The 22,037-nt window shown below is 40.3% G+C and overlaps 2 protein-coding genes across 9 annotated transcripts in view; both read left to right on the forward strand.

The window, feature by feature from the left end:
- The window catches only part of phldb2b (pleckstrin homology-like domain, family B, member 2b), a 44,545-nt gene extending 39,016 nt beyond the window's left edge, over positions 1–5,529 (forward strand). For 5 of the 8 annotated variants that reach the window (XM_034572520.1, XM_034572525.1, XM_034572523.1 and 2 more), the window contains 6 exons: positions 2,126–2,216; positions 2,313–2,459; positions 2,759–2,978; positions 3,233–3,318; positions 3,532–3,671; positions 3,766–5,529. In XM_034572520.1, the coding sequence (XP_034428411.1) occupies positions 2,126–2,216; positions 2,313–2,459; positions 2,759–2,978; positions 3,233–3,318; positions 3,532–3,671; position 3,766 (685 nt within the window). In that variant the 3' untranslated portion in view covers positions 3,767–5,529. Of the gene's footprint in view, positions 1–2,125; positions 2,217–2,312; positions 2,460–2,758; positions 2,979–3,232; positions 3,319–3,531 lie in introns of all 8 variants that reach the window. The other 3 variants (XM_034572521.1, XM_034572528.1, XM_034572524.1) reach the window with 1 other exon arrangement.
- Positions 5,530–7,887: 2,358 nt separating this feature from the next.
- LOC117753837 (TLC domain-containing protein 4-B-like) lies at positions 7,888–20,010 on the forward strand. Its single transcript, XM_034572269.1, has 7 exons — positions 7,888–8,259; positions 11,338–11,507; positions 13,184–13,273; positions 13,707–13,765; positions 14,316–14,410; positions 18,994–19,067; positions 19,341–20,010. The coding sequence occupies exons 2-7, from the start codon at positions 11,347–11,349 to the stop codon at positions 19,657–19,659; spliced, it is 798 nt and encodes a 265-aa protein (XP_034428160.1). The 5' UTR covers positions 7,888–8,259; positions 11,338–11,346; the 3' UTR covers positions 19,660–20,010.
- Positions 20,011–22,037: the final 2,027 nt, after the last annotated feature.

Raw genomic sequence — 22,037 nt, forward strand, 5'->3', positions numbered from 1 at the left:
ACAAACCACGAAAGAATGACAAAAAAGGATGAAAGAAAACAAGAGACAGACAGAAAACACAAAAATGTCCCTTTGTGGTATTTAATATGAAACACTGATTCTGAGAAAGGGGGTGGGGGGCGGTCGGCAACAAAGAACAGGACAGAAAAAGTAAGTTAATGTAAAAAGTGTGTGGAGAGGTTTCCCGCCTTTCATGGTCCCTCGCAGGATTTGTACATTTGTGTGTGTTATGAGTCAAGGGGAACTCTTGATTAGGGCTCCTGGGGGTCAGGTTACAGAGGAGAGAAAACATCGAAGTGTGTGCGTGTGTTTGTGTTTGTGTGTGTGTGTGTTTGTGTGTCAGTCAACCCCCTCAGGTTCAGATGAACTGAGCGAACCAGTTTAAATATGGAGGTACATTTTAGGGGTCCAGTCAGTCTGGACTAAAACCATGTGTGCCTGCTTTTCCCCCCCCTATCACGTTTTTTCCAGTGGTTGCATCTGTCTTTTGTCCCCCCTTCTCTTGTTCCTCTCAATGGTTTGGTCTTGTTTCCCTAAACCATTTGCAGATTGATCTCCCTGCATTGTATGTTCTCCTCTGCTCGGCTCCAGTTTGAATTGTGTTGCAGCATCTTACATTGAATTTCAGAATGCGTGGTGGTGGAACCTGGATTAATGCTGGACCAACAAATTAGTTTCAGGATAGTAAAGAAGTGGATTTAGTTTTGTTATCTTGTCAGTGATGTCCCATATCCAAATACTTAAAGGAATATATTTGCTCTGGGTTAGTCTGCAGTGACTATGAGTACGATTCCCTCTCGTCGACTGAGGTAAGAGAAAGACAGGGGGGACTGTAGGAAGAGGAAAGGATGGAGTTGAACGTGTAATGACAAGTAGCTTTTGTTAATGAAACTGAATTATATTGAACATGTTAACTACCTGTATAGAACGTCCCAAATCCTATACTTTGTAATTGGAGGCATTCAGAAGAGCCCTATCAGGTTATTGATTGGCGGGTAAAAATTGGCCAATATGAGCCATTTCAGTTTTAGTGTTGCAGATATGAAAACATTTATTTTACAGTATTAACAATGCACAAAAGATTTATTTTTATATTATATTTATATATTTTCAGTTGTATAGTATAGAGTATATTTGGATGTATTTGTGTTTGTTTTTAATTTAGTTCTTTTATAATAAAGGTTATGGTTAAACTGTAAAATATCAAGTCTCAATTACATTTCTTTGTCAAAGTGTTTTGACAATGATGTTTTAGGATTAAAAAATATATATATTTAATATATTTGTGTCAGGAAATTGTATTTCTCCCTTAAATCTGTATCTGCGTCAGTCTCAGAAATCCATATCGGCAGGGCTCTAGTATTCTGTTGAAATTATTGCAGGATGCTGCAAAGGGAAACTGTTGAAACTGACAATGAAAAGCATTTTTCTTCACTTCACCACTTACTCTTGTCTTTCCTTCATTTTTTCATGATATCTTTCCAAATCCTTTCTTCAGATGCTCTAGTTCTTTCCTCCCTCTCTCTGTCTGCCTGATTATTTTTAATAATTTGATTGGATATTGTCCAATGTCTACCAATCATCTAATTCAAGTTGTGATGTCATCACGTTTTCCTTTTTGCTGCAGATAAGAATTAGTGTGTGCATGTCAGAGGAAGAGAGAGAACGATTGAGTGATGAAGAGAGAAAAAAGTACTGTTGTTGTTAGTGATAAAATGACAAAACATGTGCACAAATCTCTTCCTTGTGATAATTTATGTGATGTGTAGATCATCAGCTGTCTGGGTGACCTGAAACTAGAGCGGACGTGATTGTCTCTACTCCTTAGATTCGTTCAGCTCCCACACAAGCACAACACTGAGAATCCTCAGCAGAGGGCAGCATTTGGGCGGGAATCTAACTAGTGATTGTATATGTCGAAGATGTACAAAGTAAATATTAAAGTCAGAATGGAATCAGTTCATCATATTCACTGCTGGTGCATCAGGTTTAATTCATTAACATTACAGCTTCATGACATTTGCAATGTGATGAAATTGAAGGTTCAACATGAAAAGATGGTTTGGTGTTTGTTTTTTCTATAACCTTAACTTTAAAATGAATGTGTTGTGTTTGTGCTCCGCAGTGCCAGCACGTCAAATGTGGCCAAGCTAGAGGAGATGGAGCGTCTGCTGAGAGAGGCTCAGGCGGAGAAGAACCGTCTCATCGAAAACAAGGTCACTAAAGAGATTCATGCAGCCTGATTTCAAATCTTAAACCTAAACACCAGGAGACACAACTTAAACTGGTATGTGAATGAATTATTTCTTCAGGAGCAAGAGATGGAAATGCGAAAGCAGGCGCTGGATGAGGAAAAGAAAAGAAGGGAGGAACTGGAAAAGAGGCTACAGGAGGAGACGAGCAGACGCCAGAAACTCATCGACCGCGAGGTGAAACTGCGAGAGAAACAAAGGGCACAGGTGAGAACTCGGAAAGTACAGTGTTGGTGGTTATGTGATTATATTTTGGGACACCACCCTAATTACAACCAGTGGAGTGTTCAGTGTCATCAGGAAGAGGTTTCGTATCCTTTCCTTTCTACCTAAAGATAATTTAATATAAGCATCACCCATTAACTTTTTATTTTTACCACCAACTGCTAAATATTGTATACATCTCAATGGCTCGTAATTCTATTTCTAATTAATAGAAATTAGAAACGCATCATTGTCATGACATGAACCGGTTCCCTCTCCTTCTCATTCACCCTTCCCTCCAGTCCCGGCCATTAACACGCTACTTGCCAGTGAGAAAGGACGACTTTGACCTGCGGGCTCACATCGAGTCGGCGGGCCACAGCGCCGACACATGCTTCCACCTGTCCATCTCCGAAAAGACCTGTCGCGGTTACTTGGTCAAGATGGGAGGCAAAATCAAAACGTGGAAGAAACGCTGGTTTGTCTTCGACCGCAACCGACGCACACTCTCCTACTATGCAGGTAGGACAGAAGATTTACACACACATGCACCCAAATGAATGTGTGTGTTGGTCATACGGAGCAGAGGAGATTATATATACATTAAACGGATCGCTTTCTTATCAGAAAGGAACTTTACAGTGAATTAAATGTGTATTTTATCAGTAATTATTATTTATGTATTTTTTTTATTGTCAAATAAGTCTATTGCCAAAATTGAGTGGAATTTCTTATATTTTCAACTGAATATTTAATTTCATATTGATCTACTGCAGATAAACATGAAGTCAAGCTGAAAGGAGTCGTCTACTTTCAAGCTATTGAGGAAGTGTATTATGATCACTTGAAGAATGCACATAAGGTATGTGTTTGCATCCTTTGCATATACTGTATATTACTCCAACAGCGATGAATGCTACTCACCCTTGTTGTGAAAAATAAGATTTCTTATCTTTTAATATTCATGTCTAATATTCTTCTGTCTCCTTCCCATCTTTCTATATTTTTTAAACACATCCCACACTTTTCCTCTTGCGCATCCTTTTCGCTCATCCTCGTGTTCTTCTCCTTCCAGAGTCCAAACCCCTCCCTGACCTTCAGTATTAAGACTCACGACCGGGTCTACTACATGGTGGCTCCCTCTCCGGAGGCGATGAGGATCTGGATGGATGTAATCGTCACAGGTGCTGAGGGATACACCCAGTTCATGGTTTAGTGAATGGGTTATGGCGGCGGGATACGCCGACATGTTACTGCTCTTTGTGGCTCCAAAGATTATTTCTTTTTTTATCCCTGGACTTTTTTTGAAGTGTCTGGATGGATATTGTTTGCATCTATGCTGAAGAAAGAAAACAGTTTCTGCTGAGACAGCTGCCTTGAGTTTTCAAACTTTCAATATGGGCAGGGTTTTACAATTTTATGTGGACCATTCATGTGAAATAGAATAGGCACATGTATGATAATAATTTTGACATTGTTAGGCAATCAGGTTCAGGCCAAAAGAAGAAATTAAGTGGAGGAAATTGGTGCTATGGTCACTGCAGTGCCTTGCAGTGGGCTCAGGAGTATCACAATGATTTGCACATGCAGGTGACATTAGTATTTTTTTTTTAATTAAGGCGCTGACTGTAACCATTTTTTCAGCCAGCTAAATTGAGCTTTATTACGTCCATATCAACATCTTGTTACTTACATCTACAGGGGAAATACATAAAAAGTTGTGTCTTAAAATGCTAAGTGCCAAACAACCTTCAATAATTTTAATGTGTCTTGGAACAACTCAAATTTTAAAAGGATTTATCAAATGTCAGATGATTTCAAGTGCATTGTAAATCATTTATTCCATTTTATTTGTACACAATAAATAATGCATATAAAGTTAGCAAATGTAGCTGAGCAAATATATTTTATATTTAAACTTTTTCATCTTGATTTAATTACATGCATCATATATATATCTGTCCTAAAAAAAGTGCCTTCTTTCTGTGCATACTCAATGTAAATATCTATTTTCTATGAGGTTCCTATTAAGCTTTAAGGTTGTATTCTTATATACTATATATGTCACTAATAATTCAAGTCACAGCACATTTACATTGGGGTGTAATTATATGCTCAAAATAGTGATCAATCATGTAGGATGTATTATTATTCTGGGTTTACAAGAGTGTCACCATGGGCTCAGAAATGAAGATGAAACCACTGTGCAATCGTGTCATGTGACATGTCTTCATCAAGAGTTAAATCAGAAAGAGGAATATTGACTTTTAATAACCCTCAGAGTCGTTATATTTGTACATATTGTTTTCTTTAAGTTGTTTTAAAACAGTTATCACATTTAATGAGCCATTATCCACTTAAGACTCCCGTTTGTGCCTTTTTGTCATATTTTGTCTATATTTTTAAGATCTACGTTTATCTATACACTAAATGCTGAACTGTCTGTGGTGAGAAAATGTGCAAATGAAATAGAAATATGTTCCTGTGTGGTTGACTGAGAAAAATGACTTGTTTTATTATTTGCCAGGCAGACGAGATCTATGGTACACAAGCTCAATTAATAGACATTGAGTCGTAAAAACGGGCAGATACTTGTGCTGCTTTGGTCCTTTAGCTTTAAATGTGTTCCTTTGATTGTCGTCAATGTGATGTATTTGTTTTCAACTGACGATTCCGCATTGATTACTGAAGCTTCTTTTATCATCCTCCACACTACATCAGAAAACGTCCTCTGACTAGTACATTCATTATATTGCCTCATGACATTGCTTTTTGTTTTGTTGAATTGACCAAAGTACATGTCCATGACGTGCAATATAGACAGTACACACACAAAGTATTCATGTTGCAGCTTTACTCTGAAGATGTTTAATTCATGTTTCCCCTCATCAATTTACACTCAATACCCTGTGGCAGTACAAAAGCAGCATTAAGAAATGCTAAATTATTAAAGGAAAAACATTTTTCACCTTTTTTTAAATAATAATTTTTATGTTGCTCCTACTATACTGTATTTATGCCAATGCATGTATCTTTTGTATTTCCATATGAACAATAAAATACAATTTACTTTTGTTATTGTCCATTTTGTAGTAAGTCTGTTGAGGAGCACACTATGCCTCCCTATGCTTCAAAATAATCTACAATAACAATTTTGCATGGATGAACACCACTGTAACTTTCGCTTAACAAGCCGTTGCTACCATTTACATTACTGACCTGCAATAGAAGCTTAAAGGAGACTTGATGCTTTTTTCATTTTTTTTTTCTCTAGTGTATTATATAGTTTTGTTTGTGTATGTAAAGTTTTGCAAAGTAAAAAATCCCAAAGTTTGTAGTAAAGGGAGCTCTTCTCGCTCGCTGGACGTTTTTGACAAATCACCACAGAGCTGGCCAATCAGAGACTTGGCATTATCGGCAAGGGGAGGGGCTTAAAGAGACGGGAGCTAAAACCAAGTGTTTCACACAGAGGCTAAAAAGAGGAGCTACAGCAATAGACAGGATTAGGTATGTGATGTGTTTTTTTTAACATTAGAGCATTTCAACCTTTTAAAGTAATAACCCACGTTAGAGCTGAGACGGATTGTGATTGCGAAAGGAATCATTTTCAAATCACGCACTGTGCCAGTTGTGAGGGTTCTGTTGAACGTGTGTGGCAGAGTTCAGTCGCAAAGGCCAGTATAGGAGTCATGTAAATATATATAGTGACACTTTTAAACCAGTAGTGTGCCCGACTGCAAATCAGGTCACTGATGACGTCGGCCTGACCACATCTCAATGCTCAAGCAACACAATAATTTGATATACTGCACCAAATGATCATTTAATATGTCATTTGCCCTCTGGTAATGTTTATGGGTGGACTCTGCACTGCAATCAGCATATGTGGGAAGGACAGGGACTGTATCGTCTGTGGCTTGATATGAAATTCAATTGCTGTTTCCGAACAAAGATATGATCAGATCAAATAAAGATATACATACTAATATATGTATATAGGCAGGTAAAGTAAACAATATGAAGTAGTCTAATACTCTTGCACAGTACATTTCCCAATGGGGCCATTCATCAGTCCACAAACGTTGCAGGACAATATAATCCAGAGACAGACACGTAAACGCCATCAGTTAAGGGGGAGATTCAAAAGCCTGAATGGATTCATTGATATAAAGACCAGTTTGCTTTACTGGCTGGTTTACCCTGGATCAGTTCAGTTCAACGAGCCTTGGCTATAAATAGACTGAGTGAGTGTTCTTGGAAAGACCGGTGTGTGTGTGTGTGTGTGTGTGTGTGTGTGTGTGTGTGTGTGTGTGTGTGTGTGTGTGTGTACTTGTGAGAACCATTTTGAGCCAAGAACCTAGAGAGTGAGGACATTTTGGCCGGGCAAGTGCCACAAAGAGCACTTTGAGTTAAAACGCAGCACTCTTAAAGGGATAGTTCACTGGTAAATGAAAATGGACCTATTATCTACTCACCACTATGCCGATGGAGTGGTGGGTGAAGTGTTTGAGTTCACAAAACACTTTTGGAGTTTCAGGGGTAAACAACGTTGTAGTTAAATCCAAAGCAATTGAAGTAAATGGTGACCACTTCCTCAAATGTAAAAAAAAGTGATCGGAAGCCCCGACAAATTCGACTCGAAACGGCGCAATTTACACCATGTTTATAGCCTAAATGTCCACTGTTATCCTCCCATTAGTTACTGTTACTATCCTTTTAATGAGTGCTACACAGGCAGATTAAAAACATACCGATTAATTCCTTAAAGGTTCAGTCTGTAGAATTGAGTGACATCTAGTGGTGAAATTGGATGTTGCAGCTGAACACCCCTCACCTCATCAACCCCTTCCAAACATGATCAACAATCTGTGGTAGCCTTCAGTTGTCATAAAAGCTCAAAAGGTGTTTAGTTTGTCCAGTCTGGGCTACTGTAAAAAAATAAAACCATGGCGGCCTCCGTAGAGAGGACCTGCTCCCGATATAATTTCGAAGTATTTAAATATAATGGTAAAGAAAACAACATTTCATAAAATATCGATGAAACACACCAGTGAAAACATCACAAAGATTATTTTATATTCAGTTTCTGCCAATAGATCCCTTTCACCTAAGTCTCACACACTGGACCTTTAAACCCTGAATCGATTAATTAATAATCCCAGCACAACTAGTAATTTCCAGTGCAATAAAGATTAAGGTTAGGTATTTAGTTGGGATGGTAACAGTCCAACTATCAATTTTATTCAAGGATTGTTTGAGGGTTAGGGTTAAATTGGGATAAGGGTTTAGGCACCATGCCAACGGCACTGAACTAGACGCACGCGGGTGTGTTTCTTTAAGAATTCACTTGAAATATGATCTCTGCGGGTTGGAGAGCGAGAGAGGCTGTGTGTGTGTGTGTGTGTGTGTGTGTGTGTGTGTGTGTGCGTGCGTGCTACCTCACACACACCAACACCTCCCACCCTCTCCTGTGCTGTCGCTTCAGTAATCGAGCGTCGAGCTTCACGATCATCGCCTCTGCAGCCACCATGCGCGCTCCATGTTGTCACACTGTGGGCTTCTCCTCGGTGAACATCGCGGAACGGGCACGGAGCAGCGGCGGGAGGACCACCGCACACCCCGCAACTTGTTAGCGTGCGTGCGTGCGTGCGTGTGCGTGTGTGACAGGAAAGGCAGGCAGGCTGTGTTTTCGACATGGATGTGGCGTCTTCTGCCCAGCACACACGACTCCGTTCCGCGCGTGACCCTGGGAACCACACAGCGCAGAGAGTGACGCGCTAATCATCTGGATGAAAGTCAAAAGGTACGTTCGGTTCCCCCACCTGCGCTGTTTTCGTGTGGGGGGGGGGGGGGGCTGCTCCACACTAACACCACCAGGCCAGTGTCTGGTCCTCCAGCTGCTGTCCAGGCAATGCGGCGTGATTTGGCTTTGTGGGTGTGTGTGTGTGTTTGTGTTTGTTTGTGTGTGTATATACGTGCGCACGCTTTGCTGCATGGCTTGAAATCCTTTGACGACAACGTGTTATTCGGTGTCAATGGGTTTCTAACCTGCGTCTTGTTTTCGTGACGCCACCGAAATGCTTTCGTTTCCACGGCCCACCCCGTTTCACGCAAGCGCATTTAACCGTACGTGCCAGTCGTCATAGGAACATGGAGGAGAGGAAAACAACCTTCCAGGAAGCAACCTGTGTCTTCCCCGTGCAGTAGAAATAAGACACCACCCCTTCTAGGGAAACTGATGCCAGGTCTGTTTTTGAGGCGTGCCCAGGCCTGCAAGTCCTAATGGCTGTGATCATAACAAACTAGAATAACCCCTAGTATAGTGCAAACCTTCACTAAGGCCCAACACCCCCCCCCCTTAAAGGTTCAGTGTGTAAGATCATTCCTCCAGGGGCGTTACCAGGGGGGGGGGGGCACAGGCCTCAAGTGAAATCTGATTGGCCCCTTTCCCCGTCAGTCATCTTTACTTTTTTAATATTTAATAAAGTAGTAAATGGTCCGTATCTTTACAGCCTTAATGACCACTCAAAGCGCTTTACAGTACAGCTTATTGCCATTCACACACACATCCATACAGGGCATCTATGGGCAGCACTTAGGCATGCAGATGGGGAAGACTGGGATCGAACAGTAGTCAGTTACCAACAACACCCAAAATAAATCTGACAATTTGTTACGAATTTTTGTTATTCTCAATCTGCTTAAACATACAACAATATATTCAGTGATGTGTGGCTTTGCTCAAAAAGGTTGAGTTAAGGGTAAACAAGGAATGACTTAAATGTGCATCTTTCTGAGTCAGGAACTGTGTATGGATGTTGGACATGTAAGTTGCCCCTCTGTCTCAATTTTGTGGCCCCTTTAAGGCAAAAATAAATCTAGATCAACCACTGCAGTCCTGTAAATACACATGCCGTTTTTTTTTTTTCATTCATTATTCCCTGGGATATTAGAGACAATGTTGGTAAACGCCTTTTCTCACCATGTTAATGAAAGGGAAAATTCTGGGATCCGCCCCCTGATCCGGATGTGGTTATTCGTCCAGTAGTGTTACGTAATCTTGCTTACAAAAAAACCCCATACAAACCAACAAAGAGACTGAAGTGAAAACAAAATCGCAATGATGATCAAAATGAGGTTAAAAAAAATCAGCAGGGGGCTGAATAACACTGCTCATAAGTCATGGTGTTACTTTGGGTTTACTTCTTATATACTTATTTATTCCAGAGTGTAGATTTTCACATGCACACATGCATTTTTGTTTCAACTAGTTTTTTTAGCAACAAATAACTAACAGACCTAAAATGATAGAAACCATCTTTTAGAAAAAATCAGTGACCGAAACCACCCTTGAGAAATATTTATTTGACCTGAGTTATTTCAGCTTCATTGTTGTACAACAGGAGAAAGTGGAGACACGTCGTCCATCTTAACATCCAGTCTATGGGGACATTCTATACATTTGTCCATGGCGTTTCCTGTCTGTAGCCTGTCTTTGAGTCGACCTCTATAACCATGTGGCCTTGGTTACAGTGTCCTGTATGGAACTTGTGTGTACCTTACACAGTCGGTGCTTTGTAAGCTTAACAAAAGGCATCAGGTATCACTTCAGGCAGAATCCTGCTTATAGTTTCTTCAAGTGTCCCTATAAGAACAATAAAAGTATTTCTGTCTCCCAGTATGCTATTTTAAAGTACTGCTACTCACTGACCACGAATGCATTATGTGCAGGCAAAAGGAGAGGGCTCTGTGGGAATGGCCTCAGTTCCCCGGTGGCTTTTTCTTGGTTACAGCGATTTCAGTGAGGCCCTCAAGCATTTCTTTGGTATAACACAGGAACAAAGGCCGGTAGAAAATCGCAGAGGCTAGAGCTCCAGGGAGTGAGGTGTGTGTGTGTTTTGTTTGCCTGACCTGGAAGATACCCAGTTCTATTACTGGGGAGACCCACTGTAAATATGTCTTTTAGGTTAACAGACTTGGCAAATAGCTCAATGAACCACGCTCCAAACAGTTCGGTGGTCAGGACTCACAGTGGCTGCAGAGCATGGACCTCTGTCACTGACATACATTTACATTTTACTGGCTGCATGCCAGAGTGAAGAGCTGCTAATTTTGGATCTTTTGTTGACGTGCTTTTGATCCAAATATAGACATGTTGAATAGATTTTTAGGTTTAACAATGGCTTTAAGCTATAGGGCCTGGTTTTACTGCACACCACAATAATTCAAGGCCTAGATTTGGTAGTAAGTTGCGTATGAGTAGGAATGAAATAGATTTTGTTGAAACATTGCGTGCTGATGAGCATTTATAACATGAACCAATGTTCCACTCTCACAGGGTTGACCCCTTAAAGTTAACCTGAAATACCAGTCCCACATAAATCCCCCTAAAATAGACAAAGTACCTAAAAATTAGCTTCTAGCTGTTGGCCTTGTGATCCAGCATCACACGTGGGTACATTTGAGTTTAATGAGATTCATTACAATCCATTTTAAATACTTTTTATGATATAAAGATCATTTGGGGAGATGTATTCACACTGGACAGGATACATGAGAATAGAGTCCTGTAATTTCACATTAAAAACATTACTTTTATCACCCACAGTTCCAGTGCAAGTCTTCCTTACAGTCAGTTACTATGATAGAGACATATATGTTGACTGATTAATTAATGTGAATGCTGTGATTAATCTGAGTGAAGGTTGTGATTTTATGGGCAGAACAATGTATTTTTATATTGTTATATTGGGATAATCATTGATATTGTTCTGTTGCTCGGCCCCACTGGCCTGAAAACTTACTCCAATATCTAGGTCAGCTTACTTTGGCTGAAGTCTTCTGTCTAACCTTTACCCTCTCTGTGTCCCTCCTCCCACAGTGGGGTTGGATGGCCATGGACCCATTCAGCCAGCTTATCCTCACCATCTCAGTGACCAGTTTCTTCACCTTCCAGTGGCTCTTCCACAAAGTCAGCCCCTGGGTGTCCATACGAGTCAGCCCTGGCTTCCTCGGCCTCGGTGACAAGCAGAAGGTGGAATGGAACTCAAGGTGACCTGACATGAACCGATGATTTTGATGAGTTGTAAAACACACATGCTTCGTGAGGCAGGGAGTGTGTGCTCAGCTCGGATGTTGGCCAGAAGGGTTTTGTTTCAGCTGGGTCCAAAGATAAGCACTGGCAGTCAACCTACATAGCTCCTGTGACACAAACATCTGACTCACCAGTAGGATGCATTGTGTGTTTTGTAATGCTTGCTCTACAGGGCACTGCTTCAAGGTTCTGGCAGTGTGGTGGAAACCCAATGCAATGTTTTATTTTTTTTCTCAAACTGTATTATGCCAAACATGTCCCTACAGTAGTGCAACTTATTTACCCCCTACCATCCTCAACCTCTTGTCCACAGATTTTGGCCAGATTGTGCAAAATTCCGGTACAAAGTATAGAAGATAACTCAGTACATTGCTCAGTATCACAACAAGTTTAAGTGAGCAATGGTTTTCTTCTTAGATGCTATGGCTGAATTCATGTGATGCCCTTCACACTGTCTGATCATCCACTGAAACATGAATTTCCACAGATAATTCATGTGCCACGTGACAAACCTTTTAATGCAAGGTAGCATAAATAATGCATCGTGCATTGTTGTTTTTCAAAGACAGCCACTGTATCCTCCGTTATTGGCTCCTCCTCTACCTCCTAACCACTGCTGCAAGTGTGTTCCAGCATCTGTTCAGTTGATGTACACTCTTTTCTGTGTAGACAGTCAGGCCCCAAGCAATAAAATGACAAAAGAGCACAGGATGAGTTTTTTAAAAGATGGGATTTATTTATAAAGAGGTCAACCAAACAGAACTCTACTCAAAATACCACGAACAAAACAGTTGGCTCAAACAACTGACCAAACAAATGAGACAAGAAGGAGATAAACTGGCAGATCAAACCATTTTCAAATGTAACCTAATGAAACAAAATACTTAAACTTGCTACAACAAACCCCCATTCTCCCCATGCTGATGCAGCAATTGGTCTGGTCAACATTTTGCGGTGGTGTATGGATTCTTTTTTTATCTTACATTGGTGGTCTGGGGAAACTTTTTTTCCTATCAGGGTTTTTTTTTATGTTAAATCTCTAATGCATAGCTGGAGATCCTTCTTTTTGGCAAGTTGTCTGATGTCAGATGGTATTGATGATGATGCTTCTACTCTTTGTTGGTTTTAACCAAAATAACTTGCTCAAACAAATCCGTCCTCACTTACGGTAATGTCAAGCATGGCTTGCAAGGAAAGCAACTCTGCCTTGAATGAAGGTCGGCGGTAATACTACGTACAAACATGGCTAGTTAGGCTGTATTTGTAATGTCTGTTATTTAATCAAGATTTGCTTAATGAGAGTAATTGTCACGATGAGACTTGCTCCCCATAGTGAGACATCATTCAGAATATAATGAAAAGCAACTGTTGGTCTCCCTGCTGGACTGGGACTATGTGCCATTCTGTCCCTTAAGCAGTGTTTTATCTATTAGTCTAATTGGTCTGAATCTGTCTCCAGCCCTGACCGGGAATCTGTTCATTCACTGTGCTAAAAGCTCAGAGCTAAACCTTAAAACAAAGCACTTCTGATGAATAAAGATAAATCTCTAAAAATCCTTTGGACAAGCTTATTTAACATCAAATCTCACACGTCTCTGATCACACCTGTATGTTTTTTTTTTTTCCATTTTAGGACAGTTTCAACGTTTCACGCACTGTTGGTGGGAATCTTCTGTCTCTCCATCTTGTTCTTCGATGATGCCGTCAATGAAGACCCAGTCTGGTGAGAATTTGGCATTGAATTAGTATCGGGAAGGGAAACATTTTTATCAGAACATCTCTACCAGCCACAGTTATGATTTTGGTGATGATTGATCTGCCAGAAATGAGAAACCTCCTTTTTTAAATTGAGAAATTAAATTTAATCCCTATTGTTTCAAATATTACAAATAACTTTGAGTGTTACATCTTCCAGCATCATCGGTGGGGTCTGCTTCTGTGGTGTGCTAGAATAGAAAGCTTGACAGGCATGGATGAGAGGTGGGACTTGGGGTAAAGTTAGCTGATATTTGGCAAATTTTCCTTCCATTTCTTTTATTTAAAATATCTTTTTTTTTACAACCGTTTGAAATAGCCACACTTTGAAATTACCAAGGCCAGAACAAAGTGACTTTCATCAGACAAACCCAGTCAAACCAAATGTGTATTTTCAATAGGGGAGATCCTACACTGGTGAAGACTAATGTGGCCATCACAACAGGCTACCTCATATCTGGTAAGAGAAACATACTGTTTAATTAAAACTTTTGTAAAAGATACGATACACTTGATCCTTTGATGACACCATTAAGTTTTAGCCACAGACTATGGCGATATCAGTCGATATCGAAATATATCGCGATATAATCTAAATAATCAGGAAATAACCTTTTTGCACATTTGTGTTTATGTAAAATGTCTGTCCTGAAGCAGTAGTGTTATAATTATTCAGGGGTGGAAACCCGCTGAAACTATGAACGTAGCTGAAAACATGAACATAACTCTTTCCAGCCACATGATCTCATTGGCTGTTCGTGTTGTCTGTCAAAACATGGACAGGATGAGTTCTATCGACGTTATATCGGCATGTCTTAAAAATCTCTATCGAAGAAAAGTTATATTGCGATAATTATCGATATCGTTTAATCACCCAGCCCTACCACAGACAATTCTAAATAAAGTATTTCAAGTTCACAGCATGCTTTTTATCAGTTGTATGCACTCCAAATGTTTTTATTGCACCAATGACATGTCATCTCTCTGTCCTCTGTACTTTTGTTTTGCAGATCTGCTGCTAATATTTTACTATTGGAAGGCGATAGGGGACAAGTTTTTTGTAGTTCACCATCTGGCAGCGTTGTATGCTTACTACTATGTACTGGTGAGTGCCCTATTGTCCAATAGCAGAACGTGCAGGCAAGATGGGAAGGAGACAACCAAGGGTGAACAGCTGTGTCCTGCCGAGTTGGGTGTTTTAACGAATTTAGTCACTGTTCAGTGTCCATGGCTGTCCCCACGCAGCCATTCAGCTCATATAGGTTAGTTCAATATGCACAGGTTAAGCATAGTGAGTATATGTGGAAAGAATGCACCCAAAACTGTACAAACATCAGAGAAGGAAATTATATGGATGGATAAAGTCCACAGTTTGGTGTTTTCAGCAGTGGCTACAGTTTTGACGTTGTTGAGATGTTTTTATGTTTGTTGCCACTTCTGTGGTTGTGTTTTGTCTCAAAACTATTGAACACAGTCTATACATTGTCATGAGGTGTGTCGTACTAACATTGATATGCACAGGTGCCATGTTAGGCTACATCCACACTAGTACGTATTCGTTTGAAAATGCATCAACACCACCTCCATTTCAGACATAGACTTCACCAAGTTGTCCTATCACATGACCACCTTCTGGAAGAAAATGACACAACTGCTTACATGCGTAGAAGACAAGATATTATTCAAGCAATTCTGGTCATGTAAAATGCGTTTTTAAGGCATGATAGTATGGATGGGATAGCTGATGCAGAGCCAAAATGCTAGTGTGGACAGAGATCCTTTTTAGTTTGAAAACACTCAAATGAAAATGTAGTAGTATGGATGTAACCTTAGTTTGACACATTTCATTGAGGTCCAGCAGTTTGCATTGTAAAGGCCCTCTTTCTGGTGACATCAATTGTGGGTATGGTTATTAGCATGATCACAATTCCTGTGCTGCTGGTATTCAGTTGGCTCCTATCTTGTCGAGCGTACTCGGCAGTGCTGTTCACTCTTGGTTCAGTCCGAAACCCTCTAGGTCTCCAGGATCTGTCGCATAATATACTATAGAAATGAATGACTATGGTATTTTTTGCATGGAATGCTCAATAATGATATTGGCTGATGACCCCCCCTCCCTCCCCCCCTTCACCTTGCTCTTCCAGTTTCTGTGCTCTCTGTTTTGTTTTTAACCGATCCCCTTCACTGTTGTTATGACTCAAGCTGAGCTTTTCGGAGCTTAGCGCAGCTGAACCCCGAGCGGTAACCACTGTGTGCATGCCGGCAGCTTCATACACAGACGGGGTATCTTTCTCTTTGCTGTGCATGCCAAACAAACAGTATTTGACTGTCTCAATAACATACCTGCCTATCTGCAGTGCCTTCAGCCTGTCTTGTTTTTGTGCCAGAACCTAAGTCTGCCTCCTCTTTCTCTTGCTTCACACACCTCTCGACCCTCTGCAGTGAGGGAATACTGACAAAACCGCTCAGAGAATGGCATCCATATGACCCCAGGTGGTTGAGGCCCTCACCAAATAGCCAAGTCCTTTTTCTAATACTATGCTGGAAGTATTCTGTCAGGTGTAACCAATGGAATTACTGTTGTTGTTGCTCTTTAAAGTCAGTCTTTTCCTTTATAACCATTTTACTTAGAGTGAAGAAAACTTGCAGGGAATTCCATCAGTTCCCCAACAATAAATGCTCTTTATAGGAAAACTCAAAAGGACATATAGCGTGCGTTGCTCTGCTTCTGAGTCCCCATACTTAAACTGTCCTTGGATTAAAAATAAAGAACTACATGCTTTACATTGCTTAGTTCCATACTTGTAGTTTTATGTTGCCAGTGCCAAGTTCAGCACAGCACTGAGGACGACTTGTGTCAAAGCAGAAATCCAGATGTACATCTCACCCTATACAATATTCAAGTCGTCGGCTGGATTAACAGATTTCGTCTTAAATGTGACACGCATCATTTTTACTTTTTACACATTTCTACATCTAAATTGAAACAGTGTCACATTGTCATCAGAAAGTTCTGATTGATTACTGACTGTAAATCTGGCCTTTCAGTTGGAGAAACAGAGCAAGCACCTGTGTCTAAAAACCATTAGGTCGGTGAGATGAAGTAGGCCATACTGTTACTGGACACTCGTGACTGTTTCCTCAGACCAGATCTGATGCTCATTTGGGATAACAGAATGAATGCTCCACATTTTACGACTGTGATTTAAAAAAGAAAACACATTGCGAGTCAAATTACTTCTGGCGCTATTACATTTGCATTAAATTCTTCATAACCTTGGATGTCATTTTTCATTTGATTTAGTTATGTCTTCAAATATGTTGTCTCATTAGTTGTTGTGTTGAGTGTGTTTATGTGGAAGTGTACATGTAAAATACACAAAAACCTGAACCTATTCTATACAAACATTAAATCCTGAGTTGTACAGCCTAATTAAGGCAATTAAATGTACTTGGATTTGGGAAACCTGTATTTAATATGATTATATTTATCTTGGTATGTTTTGCTTATTGATCAGTCTGCCACTAATGTTGTGAGAGTGTTCAATGACTTTGACTGATCTGATAGCAGCATAATCTGACTTGACTAAAGCTTAACTAAAAAGCAGAACATATATATGCTGTTTAAATATCAGATGCATGCTTTCTTCTCAGTGTTGTTAGTCTCGCTTCTGAGGCGCTTCCAATTGTGGCGGCATCTGTTTTTTCATTTCAATAATCTTTTTCTAATGTATGTGTACAGTCTTGTCTGTCTCTGTGTCTTCCGCTGACTTTAACACAAAAAGCCCCTCTTTAAACCCCACATGCAAAAACTACCAACAAGCACTTTGGGGTGTGTCATCCCTGTTCATGCAAAAACTACCAAAAATGGGTTGTGTATCATTCAGAGACCCCAGAGCTGGGTCTGGATCTAGATGGGGACTTCTTTATTCCTGTCTTGTCTGCTGTTATTGCTGTTGTGTTGCACTGAGCAGATATGATGCCCAGTCACAGTATGGACTTACCAGTTCCTAGAGGTATTGGCATTCTCATGCCCGGTGGAAAGTTCAAATCACAAGGTAGAAACACTGAAATGCAGATGCACCCTGTTTGTTGTAGTAAGTATATTTCAATGGCCAGATTTTGTTTCAGCCCTGACGGTAAGTCTTCTTTTTACATGCTTTATAAATCAGGCCACAAGAAGAGTCACCTTGAATCCATTTCTGTGGATGTTTTTGTCCAATTGAATACTGTATTTTTTTTAACCAAATTTAGACTTTGATTTGTTTTGTATTGACTGGAATGAGACATAACACCAAATAGCAGCTCTTGCTAAGGCTTCAGTCAAAACCTATAAATAAAGCCACAGCAGCTTTGACATAACAGATGATTTAGTATTGTGGCAAGGTCAATGTTTTTTAAGCTCGGGTCTCCTGAAACCATATTGGTTTTATGGTTATCTCTCATTTCATCTCTCTACTTAGCAGCAGTTGAAAAATTGTGCAATTTATTTAAAAAATAAAATAAATTCATGCAAGTATATCCAGGAATGCTGGAAGTAAGTCAGAGTTGGGGGTGCTGAGAAAAAGTCTCAATAAAGAAAGCGCTTATCTTATAATAGGGCCTCTTAGCAAACGCAGCTGTTGTTGCTTTTCGTAAAACACATATGACTGTTGATATTACAAGTTTCATCAGGAATTGCCTCAAGCAGTCATAACTCAGCTCTGAGCTCAGATTACATACAAGACAAAGTGGCATTCCGGCCATGAACTCTTAAACTGTGACATGTTTGGCAGTGAAAACATTTTACTTTTTTTCTCTGCATGGCTTTTAATCTCTCCTCCAACCAGTGGCTGGCTGAATGAATGAATGTATGATTGTACAGTATGTTTATCAAAACCTGTGCTTTTGATATTTGCTTAATACCGTTTTCTATTGTTGAGATATTATTCGGATGAATTGTCTCTCGAAAGTTATCTATATCTATTTATATATATATAGATAAATCTGTATGTATAATCAAAGTTAGCTAGCAATAGTAGCAAAGATACGTTAGTGATTATTACCTCAGTGCAGACAAATGTATAGTTTTATGTGAGCATTTCTGCATTTGAACCTTGTCCTCTCGGTTTCTTGAAAGATGGAGGATTATGGTGACGAGTTTCTTACCAATTTTATATGAAAGTTTTGGACTGGGGCATTGAAAGTTACTGGCCACATTGATATGACTTTGTCAATGGCCAATTCTTTGTGCCCCTCCTGTAGGGTAGTACGAGTTCCTGCTCTCAATAAATATAGAGAATGAATCATCAGGAAGTGAAATTGGAGATGGCAGTCTAATTTTGGCCTGCAAATTCTGAAGGAATAATAATGTGCCCTGACAGAGAAGGGTCTTTTGTTAGATGTGTCAAATGGGTCTAAGTTTGGTGGGAACTTCATGTAATTTTAGAGTTTCCCCCTTCCTTACAATTATTTCTTAAATTTAAAATCAAATACAAAATATCAAAGGTCCAAAAAAGTATTTCAATCTTAAACATACCTTCGTTTTGATAGTTAATCGAGATCTTTGCTGTCATTGATGTAAGTGCTGTGGATCTGCTAGATACTGACAATGGATGGTGTTCACTGAGGAGCAGATCGCTCAGCAGCTTCATGCCTGCTGGTCATTTCATTTTCTGTGGTTTTCCTGTTCTTGCCTTGTTCTTCCAGGGCGAAGGAATGTTGCCTTATTTTGCTAACTTCCGTCTGCTCGCTGAGTTTTCTACACCATGTGTGAACCAGCGGTATGTATCCTCTTTGCGTTATTTAATTCAGGATTCAGGCTAAATTTTTTAACATTTCTTGAGATGTGTCAGAAGTTGTTTGGATTGTTAGGAATTGTAATTATATGCACAAGCAGTTTTCAAACCATTTATCTTAATAAAGCTGAGGTCATACCTGACATACTTAAACTCTCATGCACTGTAAAGGTTCAAGTTACTCATGAATGAAACTTTTAGATATTGACATTTTAATATTGCTAGATACTGTATTTTTAAATTTGTCTTCTGTTTCAGCTGGTTCTTTGAGGTACTAGGTTATGCCAAGTCCTCTCGGCCCAACATGGCAAATGGCGTTGCCATGGCAGTAGTGTTTTTCGTGGTACGCATCGCCGTCATGCCCGTCTACTACAGTCGCATGTATGCAGTCTATGGCACGGAGGCCTTCTACCTTGTGCCGTGGGGTGGCCGCGTAGCTTGGATCTGCTCCAGCATCTGCTTGGATGTCATGAACATTATGTGGATGCATAAGATCGCCCGTGGCTGCTACAAGGTGTTGCGCTCGGCTCACCAGAGCAAAGCCAGCACGCCTCAGGAGAATGGGAAGACAGATTAAGGGAACCAGGAAGTCCGTGGCCACAATATGGACAAAAATGACGTCACTCTCAGTGCACTGGTTAGCAACAGGTGGGACCCCTCACATGTCGAGCTGCTTCAGCAGGAGCACACCTGGGATTTGTGACATTAAAAGGCTGAACGTAATGAGGGAAACTGAGATTCCTTTTGGAAAGTGGGTACAGTCACCGAGACGTACCGATGGACCAATCAACTGGCCGTCCGTAAGCCATGAAATGACGTCTTAGCAATACTCTGCGGCATGGCCACTTATTTTTCTCTTGAACAATTTTACGACTACACAAAAGAGGTTGTGCGGGGACAGTGGACTGTTAGCCCGAACCGGAAATTGTCCAAAAGTTTACTGTTCTTTACATATTTGTTAGTCAACGAATGAATTCAAAATTTGAGTTTGTGTCGACAAAGAGGCCAACACTTGAGGGAACCGTGTAATAAACGTATTGGTGCCATGAAATCATTGGGAGCTGCCTCCTGAGGGAGAAGAGTCTAGCATCACTTTTATTTCCCCTCCTTCTTTTAGATGCAGGTACTTGGTTGAGATGCACAAAGGGTAATAACTGAGAAGAATACGTATGAATACATCACCTGGTCACTCATTCGTTTTCATTCGCTTTTAAAAAATCAGCCTTTAAGAAATGTATGGCGACATTGTGAGTGTCTTGGTGGCATTTGAATGGTTCATTTATATTATGTAGGGGTTAAAGGGCGTCAGTGCCACGTATGTAGTTCGTGTCTTTAATCTTGCAGGAGCAGAAGTCGAACAGGACACTGATGTGTTCAGGGTACATCAGTGCAGAAGTGCTAAAAGGGAAACTGAATGTCAATACTGTGTTTTTTGTTGTTTTTTTAACTCTTGATTTTGCAATGCAAGGACCGTAACCGTAATGAAATAGAGGCCACAGTTAACATCCGATTTGTAAATACACATGATTCAATGTGTATACAAAGTGACGTGTCACATTCACACAAATATCTTGCCGACACTCTCCTCTGGGAGTCTGCGTTTTTATTTATTTCACGTTGTGATGTATGTGAAGGGGTGAAACTGACGTGGAATCTGTGTCATAGACAAACCTAATGTTCCGTGAAGAGTTGTGAGCTGTGTCTCAATTCAGGGGCTGTACCGTTCGGAGGCTGCATTGGAAGAGCGATTGCGTCAAGGTGGCAGGATCAGGCCGTTTCATTTTGAAGACCCCTTCAAACGCGGATGAGAAATTAGTCTTTTCATCCCCAAGAAATGAAGGCTTCAATGGGTGGATCTATCCCAATCTATCCCAGAATTCATTGCGTTTTACTGTTTTTCAAAGAGGTAATGGCGCCGGCAAGTAATGAGACATCCGTTGCTGAAGTATCACACTTCAAGTCAACCAAACAGCCAATGTTGCGCACGTTAAAAAAATCAAGGGGCATTCAAACTTTCTCGCTGTGTCCAACTTCAGCTCCGTTGCTAGGTAACAGCAATAAGGGCGGGATGAGCTGGTGACACCCATCATCGAAATCCTCTGTAGATCAGACCGACTCATTGTGGTTCAGCCTTAGCGGTCTCCCCAGCCCACAAAGGCCGCCTCCTTTATTGTCCGGGTAGACTGCGTCCTCTGAAGGAGGTCGACCCGTGAATTGGGACACAGCTTTGTCTGGAGGTTTATATAATATTCACACTTCCTGTTAATTGTTTCTTTACAGGCACAAACTGTTAATTTCACCCCCTGGGCAACAATTGCCAACAAGCTGCATGCTGCTACGTGTTTTACAATTGAGGAGTAGTTTTTGTTTCCCAGACAAAACATCTGTGTTTCATACGGTTTAGAAGTTTATGTCAGCAAATATTTTATAATCAGAAAGAGCATTGTAATAAAACCAGCCTCTGCCTCGTGTTGTATATGATTTACAAGCTGGACACAAGTGTTTTAAGTTTGTCAGTGGGTCTGAGTTCTACTTGTTTTGTTTAGCATCATTCTACTGACCCCCGTACAACACTGAACACACATGGAACAAGTCAGCTCAAAGGTATTTAAGGTATGTGTATCATCTGTTTAAAAATTAAAAGTTGCGATTTATCGGTGATCCGCGATACCTACTTGAATTTTGAACTGTAAATGTATCTTTTTATGAGCTGTACATCAAAAGCTGTCATATGTGAAAGCGAAACAGGGATTGCTAATATGCCTTGTTTATGTTACGAATTTTTGTTTTGTTGCCTTTTTTGTTCGCAAATTATTGTTGCACGGTGAATATTTTTGTTACTCGACTCCTCACAACACTGTGATTTACTTGTGTGATTTCCCCCCCCCATGTACTATGTGATTGTTAAGCCTTTTGTAATGGAGCAGTTTCAAATGTAAAAAACCACGAGGCTTC

The sequence above is a fragment of the Hippoglossus hippoglossus genome, chromosome 20, assembly GCF_009819705.1.
Source record: "Hippoglossus hippoglossus isolate fHipHip1 chromosome 20, fHipHip1.pri, whole genome shotgun sequence".
NCBI classification, from domain to species: domain Eukaryota; kingdom Metazoa; phylum Chordata; class Actinopteri; order Pleuronectiformes; family Pleuronectidae; genus Hippoglossus; species Hippoglossus hippoglossus.